General features: G+C 32.7%; 3 protein-coding genes across 8 annotated transcripts; 2 read left to right on the top strand and 1 right to left on the bottom strand.

Annotated features, from left to right (window-relative positions):
- Positions 1 to 449: 449 nt before the first annotated feature.
- On the top strand, positions 450 to 7717 carry LOC140890925 (hydroxymethylglutaryl-CoA lyase, mitochondrial-like). 6 transcript variants are annotated; one of them, XM_073299091.1, is made up of 9 exons: positions 2586 to 2706; positions 3107 to 3247; positions 3660 to 3822; positions 4199 to 4378; positions 5220 to 5300; positions 5400 to 5563; positions 6165 to 6301; positions 6667 to 6782; positions 7279 to 7717. In XM_073299091.1, exons 2-9 carry the CDS (start codon positions 3114 to 3116, stop codon positions 7525 to 7527), a joined length of 1224 nt encoding a protein of 407 aa, XP_073155192.1. In that variant the 5' UTR covers positions 2586 to 2706; positions 3107 to 3113; the 3' UTR covers positions 7528 to 7717. The 6 variants fall into 6 exon arrangements, with proteins under 6 accessions (XP_073155195.1, XP_073155194.1, XP_073155196.1 ...); XM_073299094.1 differs by lacking the exons at positions 2586 to 2706; positions 3107 to 3247 and adding an exon at positions 450 to 586 and having other exon boundaries at positions 3646 to 3822; XM_073299093.1 differs by lacking the exons at positions 2586 to 2706; positions 3107 to 3247 and adding an exon at positions 450 to 586 and having other exon boundaries at positions 3643 to 3822.
- Positions 7718 to 8799: 1082 nt separating this feature from the next.
- LOC140892607 (10 kDa chaperonin, mitochondrial-like) lies at positions 8800 to 10592 on the top strand. The gene is made up of 3 exons (XM_073301550.1): positions 8800 to 8937; positions 9702 to 9841; positions 10376 to 10592. Exons 1-3 carry the CDS (start codon positions 8833 to 8835, stop codon positions 10422 to 10424), a joined length of 294 nt encoding a protein of 97 aa, XP_073157651.1. The 5' UTR covers positions 8800 to 8832; the 3' UTR covers positions 10425 to 10592.
- Positions 10593 to 13068: 2476 nt separating this feature from the next.
- On the bottom strand, positions 13069 to 14106 carry LOC140893515 (uncharacterized). Its single transcript, XM_073302600.1, has 2 exons — positions 13987 to 14106; positions 13069 to 13530 (listed from the first exon to the last, which is right to left on the bottom strand). The coding sequence occupies exons 1-2, from the start codon at positions 14093 to 14095 to the stop codon at positions 13382 to 13384; spliced, it is 258 nt and encodes an 85-aa protein (XP_073158701.1). The 5' UTR covers positions 14096 to 14106; the 3' UTR covers positions 13069 to 13381.
- Between the last annotated feature and the right edge of the window lie 11660 nt (positions 14107 to 25766).

Genomic DNA, 25766 nt, shown 5'->3' with positions numbered 1-25766 from the left:
TTCAAGAGATTGACATGTCTCTTATTACACATCTTATTATTTATTATTATGATATATTATATATACAACTCGATTTATTGTACAACAAAGAAGTACAAATTTTGATCCTAAAAAATAATAATAATGATAACAAATTTTATTTTAAATTGAGTTGACCTTTATTGTGAAATAATTTAAGAATTTTTTATGTGGTACAATTAAATGTAAATGCAAGGCATCAATTTTCCTCCAACACAATAAAATTTGGTTTTTTTAAAAAAGAAAAAAATATATATTTATATATTGTTATGATTATTAGAACTATAATCGTTACTTGGAGATGCAATTAGAAAAAGAAATTGGAAAAATAAAATTTCAATTATTAATTATTAATTAAAAATTAAGTATGGCTATAGAAGGTTAATTTGGTCAATTAAGAAAAGAGACGCTCTTCTTAAACCCTCGCAAAGCCCTAGCTCTGTATTCTTTACGGAAAGGAAAAATGGCGAAGCGCTTGATGCCACTCCTGAACCGGGTTTTGGTCGAGAAGATTGTCCCTCAATCGAAAACCAGCTCCGGAATTCTCCTCCCTGAGAGAACCGCCAAGGTCTCACCCTTCCTTCGAAATGTGAAAGATCATTTTTTTTTGTTTCTGAAAATGTTGAATAAGATTAAAATGTTAGTTCTATTCAGCAAATTTAATGTGGGTCGAATTTCTTTTGTTAGTACTCTTTAGTTTTTGGATTGGAAAATGCCACCGGAAGCACGACTTCGGTTCGAATTTTCATTTATGACATGGGTTTCATTTACTCTGTTGAGCATTTGTTTCTTTCTTGCATTGCCTTGCTTTATACTGAGCTGGATCCACTATTGTTGATTTCCCTTGAAGATTATGCTAGTGATTTGGTTCTGAAGATTGGTTTGTCTTTCAATTGTGTCATGATTCACCATGTACGTGATCTCATTTGAAAATGGAATGGGTCTTTTGTAATTGACTTTGCTGCAGTTAAAAATTTAGGCTTTCTTTCTTTCATTTGACACGCATTCAGTAGGTGAGCTCTAGGCATTTGAAAACCAACTACACGAGCGGATTTGTTGACAACAATATAATCCGAGTCCGGTTTAATTAGAGCCAGATGAATTTGGATGAATGATTATTATGGAAAAAAATTCAGCAAGATGGAGGATCTAATTTTTTAGGGCTTCGTAGTTTTGCGTGAACTGAACATTACCGATCATAACAATGCAAACATTAGAATGTAAGCTCGTAACGCTCAACTTAAAACAAGCGTCAGGCAGTGTTCTTCAACTCAAAAGCATTTATTGGAAATCAAAACTTTGAGTTAATCATAGTCTGAAGACAAACTTACAACTAATGCATGCCAACCCAGAATTGGAGTTACAAGATCAAACCAGATAAAAAGAACAGAACATGAATTCGAGAACCTTATACATGACAGCTCAAACTTACTTCATACTTCCCCAAACAACGGGGTCCCCATTATCGAAAAATTCTTGTCCCATTTCATCACCCGAGAAAATAAATGAGAAATTTTTCCTCCTCCACCGAGTGGATATTTTGTCGCCAGACTTACGTAAAAACATCGGTAAACTGAAAAAAAAAAAAAAAAGCAATGAATTCAGAACCAAATCATGTTACGAAAGTTGGGAACTCATGTCTTCCGACAATAAAAAAAACGACAAAATGGGTTAAAAATCTACATAGAGAGAGACTTACAGTAGAAAAATCGATCAAGCTGGAACCGATTGTTCTCGTTAAAAACCTAGATTGAGAGTTTGAACTTTTGGGAAAGGAAAACCAAATTTGCTTTGCGGCAGCAATGTTTTCGGAAGCTAATCTTTAATTGACTTTATTTTTTTAAAAAAACTAATCTTTATGAGGATATTGGTTTATTAACGGAAAATCCTTTCGCTCAGAACACTTTATTCAATACAATGTAGAAATTAAATAATTTTACCAAAATATCAGTGATGAAACGGGGACTTACCCAAATTGATTTGGCGGAAGCAATCAATGTGGCGAAACCTTTGCCACCAGTTTAGATGGGAAGGTCAGTACCATCTCATCATCATATGAGGCCAATTCTATCAGGAGAATCCACCAATGTCAGGATTCCGAGGCTGGTCTAATGATGCCGCCGGCACAGGTGTTTCCGATTACACCTGCTGGTGTGGTTGCTGGTTTCCAATAAACATTTTTTTGGATATATATATATATATATATATATATATATATTAGTCCATCAACCGTGTCAACCTCCATGCCAATCAACCGTGTCAACCTCCTGCTCACTCACCATGTCCACCTAATGTGCCCACCATGAGGTGGCACTCAACTATTGGATGTGATGAATTGTGCGTCCAATAGTTGAGTGCCACCTCATGGTGGGCACATTAGGTAGACATGGTGAGTGAGCAGGAGGTTGACACGGTTGATTGGCATGGAGGTTGACACGGTTGATGGACTAATATATATATATATATATATATCCAAAAAAATGTTTATTGGAAACCAGCAACCACACCAGCAGGTGTAATCGGAAACACCTGTGCCGGCGGCATCATTAGACCAGCCTCGGAATCCTGACATTGGTGGATTCTCCTGATAGAATTGGTCTCATATGATGATGAGATGGTACTGACCTTCCCATCTAAACTGGTGGCAAAGGTTTCGCCACATTGATTGCTTCCGCCAAATCAATTTGGGTAAGTCCCCGTTTCATCACTGATATTTTGGTAAAATTATTTAATTTCTACATTGTATTGAATAAAGTGTTCTGAGCGAAAGGATTTTCCGTTAATAAACCAATATCCTCATAAAGATTAGTTTTTTTAAAAAAATAAAGTCAATTAAAGATTAGCTTCCGAAAACATTGCTGCCGCAAAGCAAATTTGGTTTTCCTTTCCCAAAAGTTCAAACTCTCAATCTAGGTTTTTAACGAGAACAATCGGTTCCAGCTTGATCGATTTTTCTACTGTAAGTCTCTCTCTATGTAGATTTTTAACCCATTTTGTCGTTTTTTTTTATTGTCGGAAGACATGAGTTCCCAACTTTCGTAACATGATTTGGTTCTGAATTCATTGCTTTTTTTTTTTTTTTTTTCAGTTTACCGATGTTTTTACGTAAGTCTGGCGACAAAATATCCACTCGGTGGAGGAGGAAAAATTTCTCATTTATTTTCTCGGGTGATGAAATGGGACAAGAATTTTTCGATAATGGGGACCCCGTTGTTTGGGGAAGTATGAAGTAAGTTTGAGCTGTCATGTATAAGGTTCTCGAATTCATGTTTTGTTCTTTTTATCTGGTTTGATCTTGTAACTCCAATTCTGGGTTGGCATGCATTAGTTGTAAGTTTGTCTTCAGACTATGATTAACTCAAAGTTTTGATTTCCAATAAATGCTTTTGAGTTGAAGAACACTGCCTGGCGCTTGTTTTAAGTTGAGCGTTACGAGCTTACATTCTAATGTTTGCATTGTCATGATCGGTAATGTTCAGTTCACGCAAAAGAAATACATTCTAAAATTTGATGAGAACTATTTGTATTTACCTTACATCTTTTGATGACTATTTAGTCTCGTCCTTTTTGCCACTTACATGTGAGTCCACTGTCTAGTCCCTGTTCTCTAATAAAAAACATTAGAAGTGTCTTATCTGTAGCAAGGATAAACCAAAGGGACCAAATTTGTTCCAAGTTGAAACTAAGAGATCGCCCTTCAACTTTTTCTTCAATCGGTCAACTGAAGTAGTCAGATGTAGCACCCCGCACATGCAAAGTCTTCATTTCAGCTCCCATTGTCATTCTGCGGATGTAAAACACAAGGTACCATTCCATTCATGAAAGCGTGTGTAGTAGGTACTGATGGAAAATATATTCTTACAATAGATTTTTTTGATGATTTTCCGTTCCTTCGATGATAAATGAAGTCTTTGAACCTGGAAATTTAGTTCAAGTACTTCCAGTTTCTTTTTTAGCTTTTATTTAATAAAGCACAAAATGGAACAAGCACTCCTTTTTCTCATTTGCCTCTCTTTTTTGGAAAGATAATTTACTTTTCCCTCACTTGACAAAGCCTTAAAAAGTTATAATTGTAAGATCCCCTCTAGTTTTGTTTTTACTAACTGTGGTTGAAGGGTGTTGGTTCAGTTTTTGGTTTCTTTCCAATTTGTTAACTCCCTTTGGTCTGAATTACTTGCAGCTGTTGAGTTCTATTCCTAAATTTGTGAAGATAGTGGAGGTTGGTCCTAGAGATGGACTTCAAAATGAGAAGGAAGTTGTACCAACTGCAGTAAAAGTTGAATTGATAAAGATGCTTGTTTCTTCAGGATTGCCTGTTGTTGAGGCCACCAGTTTCGTCTCACCAAAGTGGGTACCTCAGGTATGGTATCCCTATCAATCTCAGAGGATAACTTGCATCAACAGTTATATTTTGAATATAATTTGTTGGGTTGGGGGTGGGTGTTTTAACGTGGATTTGAGTGCCTCTCCCTTAGTTGCTAAAGGTTTGTGCTGTTGCACCACATTGGGTGTTGGTAGCAGAGCCTTTCTTTCATTTTCCTTGATGATGTCCGTTTGATGTGGTTTTCTTAAAGATGATTGTGCCATAACTTAGTTTGAGATTTTACTTCACGCACTCACTTTGTTGTCAACCAATTTCTGTTTCTCTTAATTTCATTATTTTCTGTAGCTTTCACTATCTGATTTGTTGGTGAAGAAAACAAGGGGACCATCATCAGTTTCAGATGAACACCGATTGTGTGATCACAATGTAACTTGACATGGCTGCTTGTTTGGTGTCTTCATGACTTAATCCATGTCATTAAATACAATGATGACATGGTATGTTATGCAGAGACAAAGTTTCTGGAATGTGAACTTTTTGAGAGACTTCAATCACTGCTTTGTTTTAAATTTTTACTATCATTAATTGTAAGGAAAAAAGTAATTTGCTGTGGTTTGCAACACAAATTTCGCTAAGAAATTGCTCAAATCCTCTCTCTTGTAATTGCTACCCTGCGGGGGTGTGCTGCTGATGAACTAATTAGCAGAGTTTGTATTGCCTGTTAACAAATTATGTTATAAGCCACGACCTAAAATTTACTTCATTTGATGTGGATTACATGTGTATATGCGAGATTATGTTGATTTTTTAATCTCAAGTCATGATTCTTCAAGCATTTTTTTTTTAACTAATCAATATGGTAAAAATTAAATTTCAGCTAGCCGATTCCAAGGATGTCATGTCAGCCATACGCGGCATTGGGCATTGTAGATTTCCTGTTTTGACTCCAAATCTCAAAGTACGTTGCTTTTTCTGTCAAGAACTTAGCATGCAACATTCACCGTTAATAGTGTTATGAGCCTTATAGATATTCATAATATTCCATCTCTTTGCCCAGGGTTTTGAGGCTGCTGTAGCCGCGGGAGCTAAAGAAGTGGCTGTCTTTGCTTCAGCTTCGGAGTCCTTTTCCGTGTCAAATATAAACTGCAGCATTGAAGATAGTCTTGCTCGGTATCGTGATGTTACCCTTGCTGCTAGGAACCACTTACTTCCTGTTCGTGGGTATGCTCCAGGGTTTCTTGTCCTCTCTACTGTTCCATAACTCCTAGAATTACTTTTAATATCTGTCAGGATTCTTGCTATCAAATTTTTCAAATTTTTTTTGTAATGGGTTGGTATGACATGTGTACTGTGCTTATAATAATGTTTTTAGATGTTTGGAGTCGGAAAGGGACAGTTCGAAGGACCGTGCCTAATTTAGGAAGTTACTGATGTAATATAATGGAATATCCATACATTGCCTCCTCTGTGGAACGCACTTTGTGCCATGTTAAAGCTATTAGTTGATTCTGGATAAATTTAGTAGTACTTGTCAAAATTTTGATTGATGAATCATGTGTGGGCATTTGCAGCTTCTTACAGATGTGTGCTTACCAAATAGTGTGAAATAGTGTGAATTTGTGGATGTTAAATGTTTTTGATATCGTTAGGGTTTTTTTTTGAGTGAATATTTCGTTAGTTTTTGGTGTGCTATATGGTCAAATTTGAACTTCTGCAGCCATAGTCAGCTTATTAATACATTTTCTTGTTGCATTAATCTTTAAAATTCTTGGAACATGTAGATTTTATTTGCTGTATCTAAAGAATGAATAATTTTTGTCAGATATATATCATGTGTTGTGGGCTGTCCGGTGGAAGGAGTAGTACCTCCATCAAAGGTAGCATACGTTGCACAAGAACTTGTTAATATGGGTTGTGCTGAAATCTCCCTTGGTGATACAATTGGTGTGGGCACTCCTGGTAATACTAAATTTGCTTTCCTGGTACTACTATTGCGAGTGTATGCACATTTTCTTGTAAAAACATTCCACCGCCTCTTGACCCATAAATGGTTAAGAAATAACACATAACATATTGAATTATCTTGTAGTATGTTGTTCTGGATTGTTTTACCTCTCCTGGTTTCATTATCAAAATTAAAACTCATTCACCCACATTTCATGCACCTCATGTTTCCTGGATGAGACGTATTTTCACTGAAAGCGATATAGTAGTTCTATTAGTTTCATTCTATATTGTGTCAAAATATTCAAATCCTCTGTGCGCAGAGTATCACAATAGATCTGCTTGTTAACAACCCACCCCTTTTCTTATCCTATTGTCAGGCACTGTAATTCCAATGCTCGAAGCTGTTCTTGAGGTTGTTCCTGTGGAGAAACTTGCTGTGCACTTCCATGACACATATGGGCAAGCTCTGTCAAACATTCTTCTGTCCCTCCAAGTAAGTTTACTTTTTTCCCGTTTTTTTTACTTTGTTTACATTTTCCTGGCCATGATGGATCATATCTTTGTGTTTTCTTACATGGTCATGTCAAGGCTCGTTTTGTAACCAACGGATAGTTTTACAAATTCATTATGCATCTGATTCAAATCTTCTTCCTAACTGAAATATCTGTAAAATTGAGGTAAATTACCAGAACATTATGTGAAATTTGACTTTATTATACGGACACCCAATGAGCTTTGAGTGATCGCAACAGTGTCCCTTCAGTTCAGTTTTTGTCATTTCTAGGCCCCTTGAACCATACAATATCAACTAAACCTCATAGGTACCGTCACGATTATTCAGACCTCGATCACTCTCTGAGGCAAATCAAAATGCTGACAATTTTTTTAAGCATGCAATTTTTTTTCACGTTTAGAAGAATGCAATCCTGACAATGAGGTTTATAGTTTTGCATCACATCAGCCGTTTGACATTGTGGCATTCCCAACAGCTGGGTATTAGCACGGTGGATTCCTCTGTATCGGGCCTAGGTGGCTGTCCGTATGCCAAAGGTGCTACTGGGAACGTAGCTACTGAGGATGTTGTTTATATGTTGAATGGACTCGGAGTGGCAACGAACGTGGATCTCAGGAAAGTTATGTTGGCTGGAGATTTCATCAGCAAACATTTGGGCAGGTGTCCTGGTTCCAAGGCTGCAGTTGCATTGAGTAGAATCTTTGCTAATACCTCTAAGCTTTGAGGTATTTTTAGAACACAATCACCATTCACCCTTTATGTTTTATGTAGCATATGTGTTATATGGTTAATGAGATTAAAATTTAAACATTAATTTGTAGGGATTTTTACGGCCTTCTTTGTAGAACTAGACCCTTTTTACTGCTACTCAATGCACCATTCTCAATAATAATTAACATATTAGTTATATTGTACATGCTTTACGCGTGACTAAATCGATTGTACTGTACAACATTAATATGTGCTTAGATATCAAATTTTAGTATTACTATTATACCATGCAGAAAAGATTATAATTAAAATTTATTCTTTTATGCTATTTATAATAGTGGAACTTTCGATCCAGTGACTTTTCTTGCTAGCAATATTATGAAATCATAGGCACAATTAACAAAAGCTCTTATCAATTGTATCATTTGTCACAAATGAATTTTTTATCTGATTCATGAGAAAAAAAAAATTATTTTCGTTTACAAAAATATTATTTTCTCATTCATTGATATGTGTACGTGAACGGTGAAATCTATCTAATAAAGGATTTACTCATGAACAAAGGAGTGTGTCGAAAAAACTTTCAAGACATCGCCAACAGGGGCATAGGCGAGTTGGTAAGACTGAGGTAACGTGAGAAAAATTTTCCAGCGTTGCGGGTTCGATCTTCGTGTGGAGCATATTTTTGTTGAAATATTGTGGGGTATACTTTGGGGATTGACAATGTTGTTTTCTCTCTACACATCCTTCGATTTAACCCCGCATGATTCAATGAGCCTTTGACTCATGTGAGATGAGGTCCTCCTTGGGATCAACCATTTTAAAAGAAAAAAAAAACTTTCAAGAGATTGACATGTCTCTTATTACACATCTTATTATTTATTATTATGATATCATATATACAACTCGATTTATTGTACAACAAAGAAGTACAAATTTTGATCCTAAAAAATAATAATAATGATAACAAATTTTATTTTAAATTGAGTTGACCTTTATTGTGAAATAATTTAAGAATTTTTTATGTGGTACAATTAAATGTAAATGCAAGGCATCAATTTTCCTCCAACACAATAAAATTTGGTTTTTTTAAAAAAGAAAAAAATATATATTTATATATTGTTATGATTATTAGAACTATAATCGTTACTTGGAGATGCAATTAGAAAAAGAAATTGGAAAAATAAAATTTCAATTATTAATTATTAATTAAAAATTAAGTATGGCTATAGAAGGTTAATTTGGTCAATTAAGAAAAGAGACGCTCTTCTTAAACCCTCGCAAAGCCCTAGCTCTGTATTCTTTACGGAAAGGAAAAATGGCGAAGCGCTTGATGCCACTCCTGAACCGGGTTTTGGTCGAGAAGATTGTCCCTCAATCGAAAACCAGCTCCGGAATTCTCCTCCCTGAGAGAACCGCCAAGGTCTCACCCTTCCTTCGAAATGTGAAAGATCATTTTTTTTTGTTTCTGAAAATGTTGAATAAGATTAAAATGTTAGTTCTATTCAGCAAATTTAATGTGGGTCGAATTTCTTTTGTTAGTACTCTTTAGTTTTTGGATTGGAAAATGCCACCGGAAGCACGACTTCGGTTCGAATTTTCATTTATGACATGGGTTTCATTTACTCTGTTGAGCATTTGTTTCTTTCTTGCATTGCCTTGCTTTATACTGAGCTGGATCCACTATTGTTGATTTCCCTTGAAGATTATGCTAGTGATTTGGTTCTGAAGATTGGTTTGTCTTTCAATTGTGTCATGATTCACCATGTACGTGATCTCATTTGAAAATGGAATGGGTCTTTTGTAATTGACTTTGCTGCAGTTAAAAATTTAGGCTTTCTTTCTTTCATTTGACACGCATTCAGTAGGTGAGCTCTAGGCATTTGAAAACCAACTACACGAGCGGATTTGTTGACAACAATATAATCCGAGTCCGGTTTAATTAGAGCCAGATGAATTTGGATGAATGATTATTATGGAAAAAAATTCAGCAAGATGGAGGATCTAATTTTTTAGGGCTTCGTAGTTTGGCTATTACTTGTCAATCTCACTCATTATGGATTTTCAGTTAGTCGTCTTAGATTTCAGTTTATATATGAGATGAAGTAAATGCGAATTTTTAAGTTAAATTGGCTTCAATATTTCATCTTGAAGTACTGAAATTTAGTTGTGTGAGAATTTTATCAGCTGAATTCTGGAAAAGTAGTTGCTGTTGGTCCTGGATGTCATAACAAGGAAGGAAAGCTCATTCCTGTTAATGTGAAGGAAGGAGATACTGTTCTGCTTCCCGAGTATGGGGGCTCCGAGGTTAAGCTCGGGGAAAAAGAGTAAGTCATGTGAATTGTGTATTTCCTGTTTGGTTAAATCATTCTCTATTTTTTTTCCTAGTTAATCTTTGGGGACCTGAATGAATGAATAGTTAATGTGTGTTATATCAGTACATTAGACTAATGGAATCATTTAGCTTTCCATCGACTCTCTCAAATTTTTATTGTTCTGTTAAAAATCTGACACCAAGTCCGAAAGGAACACTGCAAGCAACGATTGTGGACTAAAAAACATGAGACCTTGCACATATTCTATGGTAGGATGATCTTACCACCAGCAAATCTACTAAGTTTGTGGTCCTCAAAATTGGAAATATTCCTCGGTATGCCAATCCAATCGAAATATTGTCCCCTCTCCCCTCTGACATGGCATGTAATTTTTTCTATTAATTATTATACTTGAAATAAAATTCATCAGGTATAAATTTTTCAGGGGAATTTATTTAGTTATGTTTTTGGCTTCTGTAAAGCTGTTAAATTCGTTTGATAAAATTTTATGCTAATGTTCGTCGTGTATTCTTGATAATGCTTCAGGTACCATCTGTATCGAGAGGATGATATTCTTGGAACGTTGCACGACTAATCTTATCAAGGCTAATCCTATCAGCATCCACAGTTGTACCCTTTTCAAGCCATTGTGTGATTTTGTAACCTGACATTATTAATCTTAGATTGAGAATATCAGCTGATTCTTATTGTTATGAAAATTTCAATAATATACTTGATCGAGCTTAATTTCTTTTCGAAGTTATTGTTGCATTCTCATCTTGTTTGTGCATACAACGACTTTCTCTACGTAGACAGCTGCATTTTGTAGGAAGTCCTACCAAAGCTTCTGTTTCCGATCGAGCCCCGGAACCATAGCCACAACGGCACAGAAACATCGGGGAGGCATGCGCTAGCTATTCTACCTGTTCATTACCAAATAATAAATCATACTGTGATTATTGAAGTTATCAGATTGGAAGATAAAACCAAGCTTGTATTATTTATGCACCATATATAGTCACATGATAGACAAGATACATAATCAGGCATTGATATAGACAACATGAGACTTTCGACTATGCTCAAGTACATGTAAATATACTAGCCAAACATATGATAAAAGATTGGAATATTAAAGACCAAATCTCATCACACATATCAAGTATCTGCAATCGAAGTAATCACCATTGTGTTCACAAATTAAAATGCATATATGCTTCTGATTGTTGTATGTAAATGTTTTCATTCACTCTCTTTTCATATATCATTCATACTCACGACTCAGCATCTACGAGTTTATGATTATAAACAAGAAAATTAATCAAACTCTCTAGGCCGGAAATATCGACTCTAGGCTTGCCATTGAAAACCTTTTTCAGGTTCTCGTCACAGATAACGTAATTCTTTCGTTGCAGCTTGTTCTTTTGGATGTAATTCCATACATCTAATATCTCTTTATTGTGAAAAATCCCGCAATCAGGTCCAAGAGCCTTTCCTTTCTTTGCAGTTGATCGTTCCACGCCTATATTTTATATATACATCTTGAGAAATATAATTAAGCTTTGGAACGTACGTACATGTGAATTAATATACAGAAGAGTAGAGAAACACATATATACATACGGTACCCTCTTGGTTTTGATCAACTACTGGCAAAAAAAGCTGCATCCCCCCATCGCGAGCAATGGCGGATTTCACCTCCTTGAAATGGTTCTCATTCGAATAAACGTTGATTCGACATGGAACATTCACTCCACGCAGCTCTGCTGGTGCTATTTCCGGCACGTAACCTGGTGTGTTAGTATACACACGTACATGACATGCAAGAAATTAATTAAAATCTTGATACTGAACATTATAAATTTGTCTTTTCAACTGATCATAAGCATTACCACCTTCAATCCTGATGAAGCCACTGTTAAGCAAGTCACGGAGGACGCAAAGATGATTGTGTTGGAGATAGCCGACGAGTTCAATGGGGTGTTTGGTACCGTAGACTCGAATGGCATCTGGGTCGCAATCAAGAGAATGATCGGGAGCCAAAGAAACGGTCTCATGGCCTCCGATGGTGGGCGTGTGATGCGGAAGCACGAGAATCTCTGCCATGAAAGAACCTACAAGCACATCATCTGGACGCAGCATTTCTCCAGATTTCTTGGTTTTCTTGGCCGGGAGATGGGATGGGATTATAATGAGCAGAAATTAAAAGAAACACTCTGAATTAATTCTTCAAACTGATTTGGTTTTATTGCTTTATTTATTTGAATGGAGAAAAGCGGGTAATTGATTATATGCATGTCATGTGTGTGTACTGCTGATATTAATTTTTCTTTTTAAAAAAATCAATATTAATTAATTACATGCATTTTTGGTCTTGGAACACGCATGTTTTCAATTTTTGGTCTTACTATTAATGGTCGATTAATTTTTGGAGTGTTAACGTGGTGTTAGAAATTGTTTATGCGATGACAGACATTATTGGTGTCACGTTAGTATTATTTTAGAAAAAAATGATTAAAATTAAAGAAGAAAAGTGCAAGTTTGTGATCTTCAATGGCCATTTGATCTGTCGCGTGATCCGAGCCGTTGGATCCTCACCCGAGCAGTGCCCGGGTGGGGTAGTATAGACTAAACCCTGTCAAAGATAGGCGGAGGATTGCAATCCTCTACTATATATGTTAAATTTGAATTTTTTTTTAAAATTAATAATACAAAGACCGTTGAAGATCACAAGTACTTTCTTATTAATCAAAGGTATACATCAGAAGAAACCAATTCCTCTTTAATCGGCGACTTATGCAAGAACCTACTGAGGTTTACATTATCTTGATGCATCGTCCCAAACATACCTACAACTTATCATGTACAAGAAGTTGGATTTTAACCAGGCTTTGGTTCAGATGAAGAGGGACATCCATTAGACGAATAAACTCCAAAAACGCATCAAGATGCCTAAAATGGCTGCATGTTTGCTTAGAATTAAACCAATACAAGTGCACTAGTGTTGGAGGTTCTGATAATTTCTTGATGAGTTTTGTGCAAAGGAAACAAACATCAACACATGAGTAATCTACTCGAATCAAGCCGCTCAAGAACACAGAAATTTCACTATACACATTAGATGATCAAGGGACACATTGTAATGCATGTGTACTGCTTTAGGAATTAGGAAATTTCCCTTTTAAAGATTAATCTTCCTATCATCATGGATTCCATTAAGCCACGGGATGTATCAGAATCAAAAAAATCCAATCACTTGATTTCAAAATGTTTCAAAGCAAACACAACTCGACTCCATTACAAGAATGAATCGGTCACAACAGAGTGAAACAGTGACAGTACTACTCGAATGTTTCTTGATCAAACAAAGACTTCCTCGAAACTCTTTTTTCCCTTTTTCCTCCCACAGAATTCAAAACAGAGACTTGTGTTTGGGCGTCTTGGTCATCCTCATCCAGCCACAGCCACAAGCACGAAAAGATATATATATTTATATATGTACATTTCCAACTACAAAAAACCAAAAAGAGAAAATTGCGGCGCAAAATGTGATCAATTGATGGAATTGTTCTGTAGAAACATGGTGGTGCAATTAGGAGTGTGCCTGGACTTGTCCAGAATCGACCACATCACTTGAACATCCTCGTACGCGCAAGCCATCACTTCTCCCTCCAAGTCCATTATAGCATTCTCTTGTCCCTCTGTCATTTTTGCACATGCATGATGTTTCAGTTTTAGAGAGAAATTAAAATGGACAAAAGAGATTTTCTTTCTTTTTTTTTTTTATACAAGAAAATGAACTCAGAACTCCCACAGCCACCCATATGAATTCTGTTTTGTACTTTATCTAAACTCTACTACGTAAATATCTCTGTATTCATCAGACATTAAATCCAGTCCACTCAACTCCAAAATCTAAAACCCATTCTTTTTCAATCATCAATCACATTATATTATAAACCCACTCATCAACTCCACAAATCTCAAAGAGATGTGCTATCAAAATCTTGTCTTTTAAATGAGAATTAATGAAGTTCAAACACAACCCTATATATATACACACATTAAATTCTTCATAAAGAAGATGATGATATATGAATATGATGTAGAATTAACATGTACAATAATATTTGTGAATGATTTAAGTAATTAGGTACCTTGTGGGGTGGAGTTGGGGGTAGTGGTTCTGTGTGGGTGTTGTTGATGGTTGAAGAAAGTGCAAGCTTTTCTGAAGGGAGATGTAATCGTACGGACCCAAGAACCCATCTCATTTAACCAACGTTACCATCTATCCATTTTTGTCTTCCTTTTCTTTTATATATACATGTGCACATGTAGATAGATGGATCAGATCAACAATAATTGCACGTTTCTTCCCCTTTTGCATTTTGCCCCTACACTCCTATCAAATTCAATATTTTTGAAATCCTTGCTCTTAATTAATTATACACCGCAGCCGGCCAGCCGCTATTTTACGGTGCGCTCTGGGTAAACCCCTGAACTAATGCAATAGCCTGCAAACTATGCTAGTCAGGTAAACCACACTAGGCAAGCCCTGTGTGACAGGCTAGTCCAAGAAGATGTTGGCAGGAAAAATCGAACTCCTGACTTATGGCCAAGAGTTCATCTACTCCACCAACTTGAACACCCCCTTAGGAGCAAAAATATTACTTTTTTATTTTATATATGGATTGAGTGACTTCATCCATCTCACGATAAATATCTGTGACCGTCTCAGAATAGACTTACTATTTATCTTTGTAATTTGACGTCTATATAGTCGGGAATAAATATATATTTTATGCTTTAATTACATTTTATTTTACAATTGCAAGTGCGGTAAGATAATAAAAATGTAGTGAGATCGGGGGGTTAAAGGGTGTAATAAGAGAGAGGAGAGGTTGGAAATGCGTATTAATCATATAGTTGGAGGGCGTAAATGAAATAAACACAAAAAATGAAAAATTTATTATTATTATTGAAATAAAATAAGTGAAGGGAGAGGGTGCCTCGAAAGTAGGCAAGATCCGATAGATAAGCTACTTGTAATGTAATGGGCACATGCTGCATACGGATCATTACATGTGATGTGAAGCCCACCCATTCTTCACTTCTTGTCTTCAAAAACAAAGAGTGGAGTCAACCAAACTTCAAAATAATAATAATAATAATAATAATAGCAACCATTGTTATTGTTCTCGTTGTCGTTGTTGTTATTATGATTGTTAAATATCGTAAATCAATTATAATCTTCATCTGTTTTTTTGAAGTGGAGTTAGACATAAGTCCACGATCTTAACAATTACGGTTGTTGTTAAAAGAATATATATATATACAGTTTTGTTATACTGTTCATTTTCCGTGCCTACCATCATGCCCATCTATGAGGTGGCACTCATCCATTGGATGAACCATTTGTTTATGATTCATCTCATTCATTGGATGATTGTCATCTCATAGGAGGGCATGGAGATGGACACGGGAGGTGGACAACATAACATAACTATATGTATATATATATATATATATATATATAAAACGAGAAAGAACAATATATGTTTGTCTCAAATTGATTAGACATAGACAACATAGAGAGTGGTGAACAAACTATTTGGACAAAAACATGGTCAAATAATTATATTTATTGTCGACTTCGTAATTTTTCGTTTATATGAATCGATATCGTGAGCATATATAAACCACATCAAGTCCTACTAGTGTCATTGTTCTCTCACAGGAAACGCCAAGAACTTGTGCTGCATGGAAGATTCAAGAAAGCACAGTATTGTGTCTGGACATGCATTTGGGCAGCGGTCTGTCAAAACACAATATTTATGAGTGCCCAATATGTTTAATTTCCACCAAAAATTTCTGCTATTTCTTGATATTAACGAAATAATTAAAAAAAATTGAAAATTAATTATTTTACTTCTCTCCTTCATATATTATCTATACTAGCATAATCGCACACACGCATTGTGTGTGTATAAAATCATATAATATATTTAATATTATATGTTATGTATAAATATTATTTCGATAATATTTAAATTTATTTTTTCATTTATAAAATAATATTAAAATAAATTTAAAATTTATTTATCATTTTATCTTATCTATAATGTTTCAATTTATCTTATTTATAATGTTTAGTTGAGAAAAAATATGAAAATTTTCAAAAAATAAAAAAGAAAATAAAAATAAAAGTATTATATTTATATCACATAAGAGCAAGTTCGGCAAATGAAAATATTGTGTCTAAGGCAGAGATTCTTTATATATAGAGATTTATTATTATTAATTATTAATTAATAATAATAATAATAATAATAATAATAATAATAATTATTATTATTATTATTGTTGTTGTTATTATTATTATTCTTATTATTATTATTATTATTATTTTCTCTTATATATAAAGAATCTGTCTCTTAGACATCATCTTTAATTTTTTAATCAAAATTGCTCTTATGTGTTATAGATATTACAATTTTGTGTGTGTTTTTTTTTTTATTTTTAATTTCGACATTTCAAATTACAGTTTATTCTCTCGATAATTTTTACGACTATGATATTACTCTTATATGAATATAAATCAAATTAGTTATAAAAATATTATATAAGCACACAAAGCGTGCATCAATACAATTGTATGTAGATAATAAAATATCAACCCTTAAAGTAACTAACTTGGTAATTTAATGGATGAATAAAAATACACTTATTTCATTCAATAAAAGTTGTTACAATAAATTAGATTTATTTTAGTAATTTTAAAAAGTAACTAATTGATTTGTTAATTATAATCAATATCTTAAACAATGTTTTTAAACTAGAATACTAGAGTGGATCGGACCGACTAGTTCGACTGCAAACCGATCACAAGTCCAGTCTAAAGTAATGCCAAGAATCATTTTTTCGGTCAAATTGTATTAACTGGTCAAACCCGATCAAAAACCGGCCTTGAACCGATTCGACCTATTCATCTAATTTTTTTTAAAATAATTTTTAAATTTTTTTTTCCTATATCCCTTTAAAAAATTATTTCCTATACTTAAAATTTAAATTTTTTTATTTTTGGTTAACATTATTATTTGGTTTTAAAATTTTTAAAATAATATTTTATTAATATTTGAGCTAATTTTGATTTTTTTTGTTCATATAATAAATAAATAATTATATTTGATATTTTGATTATATATATGTTATTGTTTAGATTTTAAACTTTGGTAAATATATATTATTATACATATACATATTTTTAAAATTTAAAATAAATCAATTACTATATTATATTATTATTTTATACAATATAACAATATTTCGGTTCAACATGTTGAATCGTTTTTAAAGATTTATTGGTTTAATGATTGTTTCGATTATGAAAACTACTGATCTTAAAGATTTTCTTAAAATATAGCTAAGATATTCTTTAAGAAAATTTTAATTACATGAAAAATCTGTGCACGCTAATTATCGTGTGCGTGATTTACCAGTTTTTATATATATATATAATATTCAAACATTCATACTCAATTTCCTACGATCTCCAGATTCCAATAATAGTCAACGACGTTAGCTTTTATTTTTCACATACGTGCACATATAATTTGATGCGAGTTAATTACATATAATAATAATAATAATAATAATAATAATAATAATAATAATAATAATAATAATAATAATAATAATAATAATAATAATATGTATAATATGTATATATGTATGTATGTGTTTACATATAAATTAGTTTTGAATTTGTGAACTATTAATTGTGTATATTTCAATAAAATTTGATGTTTAATCAATTGGAGGTATGTGTGTATGTTAGGGAAATTGGAGTTCTGATTATATATTTGTTCATTTATAATTTTGATATTTATGTCGACGTACCATATTTTTATATTCAATAAGCTATTTTCTTTTTTATTTTTTTTCAATTTTAATAATTTTTCAGACGTTATGCTGATACTGCCACATCAGTAACCTTGTGGAAAATGACCAAAATTTTCAAAACTACAACATATTCAAAGAAAAACACGAGGACCAAAATAGTAAATTATGGAACATTATCGGGAATTGTAATGTTTGTGCGTAAGCCAATGTACCATGTATCTAGCCAAATGGCTTGTCACGTAGTTGTGCCCTGAAAACTTTGAAAATCTCTCTCTATCCGGATGGGTACAACCAAGGACCAGAAAGTTTAATGTTTTTAAATAAAAGAATTTAAATTTAACTATAAATATATATAAGAAAAATTATTTTTTTAATCCTTTATATTTGTCACTTTGCGATTTTGGTTTTCTATATTTTTAGATTTCAGTTTTAGTCTGCTATCTTTATTTTTTTGACAATTTTATTCTTTTTTCTGATATGACACCAATGCATTGCTGATGTGGAGCTGAAGTGTATAGTAACACGCAAGCATTTTCGAATAAAAAAGACTGAAATTGGCAAAAATCGAAACATGTAAGACTAAAACTGAAATATGAAAACATAGAGAACGAAAATCGCAAAGTTACAAATATAAAGGACCAAAATTGTAGTTTTTCATATATATATATATATATAAAATAAAATATTTTGTTAAAAAAAAAAAAAAAAAAAACCCTACCATTGCTTTGTTGGGCTTAACAATATGACGGGTCATAATTGGGCCTCAGTGGGCTACCCTTAGTACAAATGGACCGTGGCCCGTCAGTACTATTATATATTGTTTAGTTCCTGGACTTCTCTCAAGTAACACGATAAGAGTCGGCACATGATTTTGAGTTTCGACATATATTATATAATTATTTATTATTCAACATATTTAACGAAGATAGTTGATTTTTTTATTCAACATATATTTAGAGTGAAATGTCCAACAAAACTTCATTAATGTTTTCATGTATTTACATGAAAATTTTCGTATAATGTGTAATTTAAAGAGTGATAAATTCCCACTAAAACTCCAAATAATAGTGTTATTAATTGGAACAAAGCAAGGAGTGAGATTTATGGATAATACTTGGAAACCATCAACTATATATTATATTCATACAAAAACTTTTATGATTTTTTATGAGTCAATTTTATGAAATAAAGCTCAATTTGAGACGTCATGATTCAATCTTGCGAACCTCATCTCATGGCGTCAAATATTTCATACCAAATTATATATGTTAATATTTTTTTACATGCTTGTAAAAGTAAATGCACCATTAATTTATTATTATAGAAAAATGTATTATTAATTAATTGAAATATATAAAACAAATTAGAAGATGATATATGAAATAGAAAGGCCTAGCTAGCTGCGCTGGTGGGGGGCTGCTTTGAAATTGAAACCCTACCACCATGTGATGTGTTGAACGCCAAAAGGAATAATCATCAAGTGTGAAAATGTATTCATCTTCTCCCTTCGGGTTGACCTCAAAAGGTGAAATTAAAACCACGAAATTATTACACTGCAAATTTTAATTTATATTATAGAAAATCCATAAAATTTGTTGATTTTTTTTTGTCATGTCTCGTCAAATTTTTTTTTTCGTATAAATTCTCACGAGGAAAAAAATGATTAAATTAAAAAAATTCTAATTAATATAGTAAATAATAAAACATTTACGATTTATAAGACCAAACGTTCGAATCGTGCTATTTTTTTATTTTTTTATTTTTTGAGATAACGAATCGTGCTATTTTACATGAATAAATAGCTTAATCTCTGTACCGAGTCCATTGTGCCTCGAACTCGATCCGTTCACCTTCAACTAAATGAATTTATATTAGATATTTTATATATATTGTATGGTCTACCGATGATAAAGTATATATATCTTAAAAACTAAATATACAAATATAGGGAGTTCGATATTTTTAGGCTTGTATTTTATATTTTTTTAATGACGTGGAAACATTCTATTTTTCATTTTTGATCATTTTTATTGGTCATTTCGTAGTCTAATTAAGCCAATTAATTTGCCTCATTCAATTTTGGTCTTTTTTCATCGAAACGTTGAAATGTCTGTGAGAAATAAAGATATGATATCAAAAAATTATGACGTGACATCAGATATTGATTGTTGACGTGTCCGAGATCATTGAACACTCCAAAAACAAATGAATAAAATTGAAAAAATAGTGCAAGTTAGTTGATTAAAATCATAAATTGATCGATAAGATAAACAATAATTGTTTTTTTAAAAAATTGCGCTAATTACATTACAAAAATGTTATTTTCCTAAAAATATATGTTTTTATTTAACTTCATGGGATGATGGATCTTATTGGTCCCTCCCATTGCATACGCTGGTTTAAGGAAAAATGCACAAGTCAATATAGGCAACATGCACGTAAACGATTTTATCTTGTGCATATCTTGCTATCAAATTCAAAAAAAAATTATTAAAAATTAATTGATAGGGTTTAGTTGTAGAATATTTAATCGAATTAGTTGATAAGACGTCATTAAATATGCACTTTTTGCTTAACGAACTTTGAATACGACTCAATATCCATGACATTTATTGGTGTGACCATTGAATCTCAAGTTGTTTCACTCTTTGTAGATCTATTTTCAGATACAAGAATACATTTATTTTAAAATAAAATAAATCTAAAATAACATGCATAATATATAATATATATGCAGTAACGTAACTTTCACTTCTAATTAATTATATTAATATCGTCACTATTAAAAGATTAATTATTCTTAAGAGAATGACATGCGTTATAACTTCGTAAACAACGTTGTTACATATACCTACTTCATCGTTTAGTGATAATTTTTTTTCCCATCAAATCAATCAAATATATTAAAAAAATCGGGCGGATTTTTTTATATCAAATCGAAAGAAGACCCGATGAACAACTGATCATGAGATGCTAGCACGAGGTAATACTATTCTCACGTTACCGTTTGGTTGAATGTATTATTAATTTATGCATAACTTATCTCATCCAATCTCGCGTTCTTCTCGTTATATTATTTATCTATTTATTAATTATTAATTTTATATCAATCAAATAATTAATAATTTATCTTACATCAATCAAATAATTGAATTTAAATTACTATATTAATTACTCCTTATAGATAATATTATTCACATTTTATTTATTGTTAAAACGATAAAATGATAATTTATCATTTTTATATAAAATTTAATCAATCAAATCAAATAAACTATAATTTATCTATCAAATAAAATATTATATTAACTATCATTTCTTATTTATTTTTTATTACATTATATTATTTATCTATATTATGTATGTCATCACTCAAACTAATTAAACGGTATCTATCCACTGGTTTAAATTTAATTTGAATGTGTGAGGTGATCAATATATATTTCTTGAACCTCGATCATTGGATGCATAGAACTCAACTGTCTTTTTCGTTCGTGTATACACACACGAATTACTCGAACCACCCATTTGTTTAATGGTTTAATACTTTGTGGACATCAAAGGTAGAAAGCGGCATAAATTTAATAACATCGACAATAATATAAATACGAAAGGGATAAGCAATTAATTATCTTGATCCATCACTTTTCACAAAATAGGGTGGTCCATAATATAATCAAGGATTTTAGGGTCACATGCATCTCTAGCTATATATATAAATTAAATTAAAATCCCATTTGGAGAGCTCAACCGCTAATTAGTAGTCATTATTAAAGGCGTTAAGTTTTTGCTATACTACCTACCAAATGCTCCCCACCCATATAATAAAATCTAAAGTTACAAGGAAGCTCTGTCCATTAGCCAAATTTTATCTAATCAACCCATCATTAGCTACTATGCAAATCAGCCCTACTAGGTTTTGTATCAATATGGAATAGATTCGAAAAGTTTCCACGTATATTTTAATCTCACAAAAAAATGACTTTTCCCCTTAAATTTTACAAACTTTATATATACTCTTTCTACGTTCTCTATTACAAAAATTTCCGGTTCTGATACTGATCAGAGACGGACATAGTTAGTTGTCATGTTTAAAGAAACTAGCATCTTTTGCACACGATGCGTACATACATAATTTTTTTATGTTAATTAATTTTTATGTTATTTTTAGAACTCACATTGAGATTAATTAGAGATTCAAAAATTTAAGAGTGATATCTATCTAATTTAAAATTTTAAAAATAAAAAACAAAGATAGCGAATGTCAATTTGGTAAATAAGATAACATCTAATGGCTAAAAAAGAGGAGACTATATTAAATGACTAATTTGTCTAATAAATTTGTTTTTTTTTGGGAATTAAATTATGATATGATCGTAATTTCACCTCAAACTTCACAAATTAATTGAAAATTAGTTTATCAAATAGTCTCTACTATAATAATGTAATAAGATAATTCCAGGGGCATGAAGTCTATCTGGGGCTTCCTATTTCTTTCAAAGTAGTAAGAAGTTACAGTTTCGATATCTTATTGAGAGAGTGGTTAAGAGAATGCAAGGTTGAGGATCCAAATTTTTTTCGGTCGGAGGAAAAGAAATTCTGATTAAATATGATATTCAATCCATACCTACTTATGCAATGTCTTGTTTTCGATTGCAAAAATAAGTTATCCAGGCTATTAAAGGGAGTGTGCGAACTTCTGGTGGGGATCTAATGAGGGGCGAAATCGAATGCATTGGAAATCTTCGAGTTTCCTATGTCGGCCTAAATGTATAAGAGGTATGGGTTTCCGAGCTCTTGAATATTTCAATAAAGTACTTTTGGCAAAATAAATTTGGAGAATTATAGATCAGACGGAGTCTCTTGTTGCTCGTGTTCTTAAAGAGGGATATTTCAAATATCAAGACATTATGAATGCTTCTTTGGGTAATAATCCCTCTTATGTATGGAGATCAATATTTTAGAGCCGTAATCTGTTGAGACGAGGGATTGGGTGGAGAGTATGCTCTGGAATATCCAAAATTGCAATAATCGAGGAGCCTTGGCTGCCAGGAGGTCGACGCCCGATCTGTCGTATGGGTGTTTTGAATGGCTATGAGACTGTTGGTGATCTCATGTATAATGGAACTTGGAATGCTTCTTTGGTGCGAAATTTATTTACTCCAATCTCAGCGCATGAAATATTGGAAACCCCAATTTCGAACTCCAGCAGAGAAGATCCAAGATTCTGGTTTTTTGATTCAAAAGACAAATATTCAGTTAGAGATGGGTACAAGTTGGATATCTGGTTCTATGATACACCGATCAATTGTTCCAAGTTTCATGCGAAAAGGTGGTGGAAATATTTATGGTCTCTCGCAATCCCCCCTTAGGTCCGAATATTTTGGTGGAGAGTATTACATGAGATCATCCCAATAGTGGCAAATCTACATGGGCATCATGTTCCAGTTTCTGGAGGTTGTAGTTTCTATCAAAATGCTTATGATTCTACATGTCATGCACTCTTTTGGTGCCCTTTCACGAGCCATGTTGGAAAGGTACTGTGTTCAAACCTTTTCTTAAAAAAGTAAAAAATCTTGGTATTATGGATGTATTTATATGGATGTTGAAGGTGTTGTGTACTAAGGATTTTGAATCTTATTGCGATGAGGACGTGGGCTATTTGGCAGAATCGTATACGCATAGGCCATGATAGTAATAGGTTTACGACCAGAAGGGATTTTGAATGGTGTGATTCAATGTTAATGGATTTTCGACAAGCTCGGGAATTATTGAATATTTCGTGCGTAGATAGAAGCTTATTTTCACAGGTTAGATGGAAAAAACCGAGGCTTAACCACTTGAGGATGGATGTAGATGCTGCATTTCAGAAACAATTAAATAGCTTTGCAGCGGGAGGAGTATTAAGAGACCATAGGTTCTATTGACGTTTGGAAAGAAGATATCAAAGCCTCACTCGGTTGTTTAGAGCTCACAACGATTATGGAAGGTTTGCAATTGGTGCAAGGAAAAGGATTGGAAATTCATGATATCTATTCGGATTTTTTTTTGGCGGTGCAAACAGCCAGAAGAGGATTATAGTTATATCGGCGCTCTTGCAAAGAATGTGAAAGATCTATTGGCTTTTCGTCATATATATTATTAAGTTAAACCATTGTCGTCGATCGACTAATATCATAGCCCATAGGCTAGCTTCTTTTACAATTTTTTCTCCCTTCTCGTTTGTTTGGGAGTCTGGAATGTTATCGTTTTGGTTAGTAGATCTTGTACAAAAGATTTAAACTCTTTTTAATAATATTACAAGTTTTTACCGTAAAAAAACATCATTGGATGGTAAATCAATACAACCTCTATATATAAATTAGAAGTTGTTTGCTAGAGAGTAATGATAATGATGGGATAATAGAACCCAAAGCTCAAAAGTAGTATATGTCCCAACTGATGTAATGATTAAGACTTCACTTAGAATATCATCGTGAACAAATCCAATCCTGTTGAAATTAGAAATAGTAACTAATTAATAAGATATATTTTTGTCATTAGAAAAGGTGACTACTATTTTGTCAAATATTTGGTTAACTTACCAAACAGTTGCTACGGATGATTAGTTGTGTACAATATAATATACTCGGCGACGGAGTTAGAAAAAACCTAATGAAAAATAGTCGTAGCTAGATATTCGATGATGATGCTCATCTAACAGTCTGTTAGATGAAATTGAACGTTTCTATTTGTGTCATTTAACTTTTTAAACTTGAAAAAAAATTACTGCAAGTTTTTTTTTTATAAAAAAAATTAACTGGTGATATTAATTTTTTTATTTGTAGAAATATAATCTTGCCTCCCCTTTATTGGTTAAACAACACTCAATTAATTTACTGAATAGATCAAAATGAAATGTGATAGTCGTAATCATCGAAAGCTGTCGTGAAGTCACTCAAAAGGACAAACGGCTCATCCAACTTTCACAAACATAATTAGTAAATTTATATAATATCAAATAAATATTATATTTATATGAAATGTAAATTATATAAACTTTCATACAACAAATATGTCGTCTGTCCCAAATACATTCGCTTATTTATTTTTCACAAGAATTAAGAACATCATCAAAAGTAAAGTTTATAAACAATTTTCCTATAATTCATTCAAAAAATAGTTGTAATTAGTTTTTTAAGGCTGAGTTATTAAGATAGTGTTTACAACTTTTAAAAATAAGTAATTATAAACCGCTTAGATGATAATGCCAAAGATTTTTTCTAAACATCGAGACATCGAACTCCGTTCATAATTGTTTTTTTAAAAAAAAGTAGAAAAAAAAAAGAAAGAAAAACTACCCATAATAAGCCTGTAAATATGAGCACGCATCAATAACCCGCAAAACGCGGCCAGAAGAATTCTTTGTCAAGTTTTAGGGCACGTACGATCACGCGCCATCGTGCGCATCGATTATTACGCTTGGGGTGGTGGAACACCTCATTGAGCGGCGAGTGGGGACAGCGCGTGGCTACTGTCCTTTCTTTCTTTTTAGTTATTATTATTATTTTTGTGACGTGGGAATCCGGCCGCTATCTTTGGTGTGCATTTGATAAACTTTTGAACTAATGCAATAGCCTACAAATTACGTTAGCCAGATAAACCATACTATACAAGTCATGTGTGACAGACTAGTCTTAGAAGGTATTGGTAGGAAAAATCGAACTCCCAATCTATGACCAAAAATTCATCTATTCACCAATTTGAACACTGCTTAGAAGCTCTTTTTAGTTGTTATTATTATTATTGTTTAACTGAAACCCACAATTATATTTACAGACACCAATTTTTACAGGCTGTTTGTTTACTCACATTACTCTCAATTGATTGACTATTGCCACCCTCCCTCCACTAAAGATTGACTATATTATCCATCCATAAATCCAATAAATAATCGTCATAAGAATTTTTGTGTGACTCTACAGTGGATTATATTTAGATGAGGTAGATTTGTTTTACGGATAAGTATTTATGACATCGTTTTATAAGACAGTTA

Source organism: Henckelia pumila, chromosome 3 (genome assembly GCF_033568475.1).
Source record: "Henckelia pumila isolate YLH828 chromosome 3, ASM3356847v2, whole genome shotgun sequence".
NCBI lineage: Eukaryota > Viridiplantae > Streptophyta > Magnoliopsida > Lamiales > Gesneriaceae > Henckelia > Henckelia pumila.
This window is presented reverse-complemented; position numbering and strand designations above follow the sequence as displayed.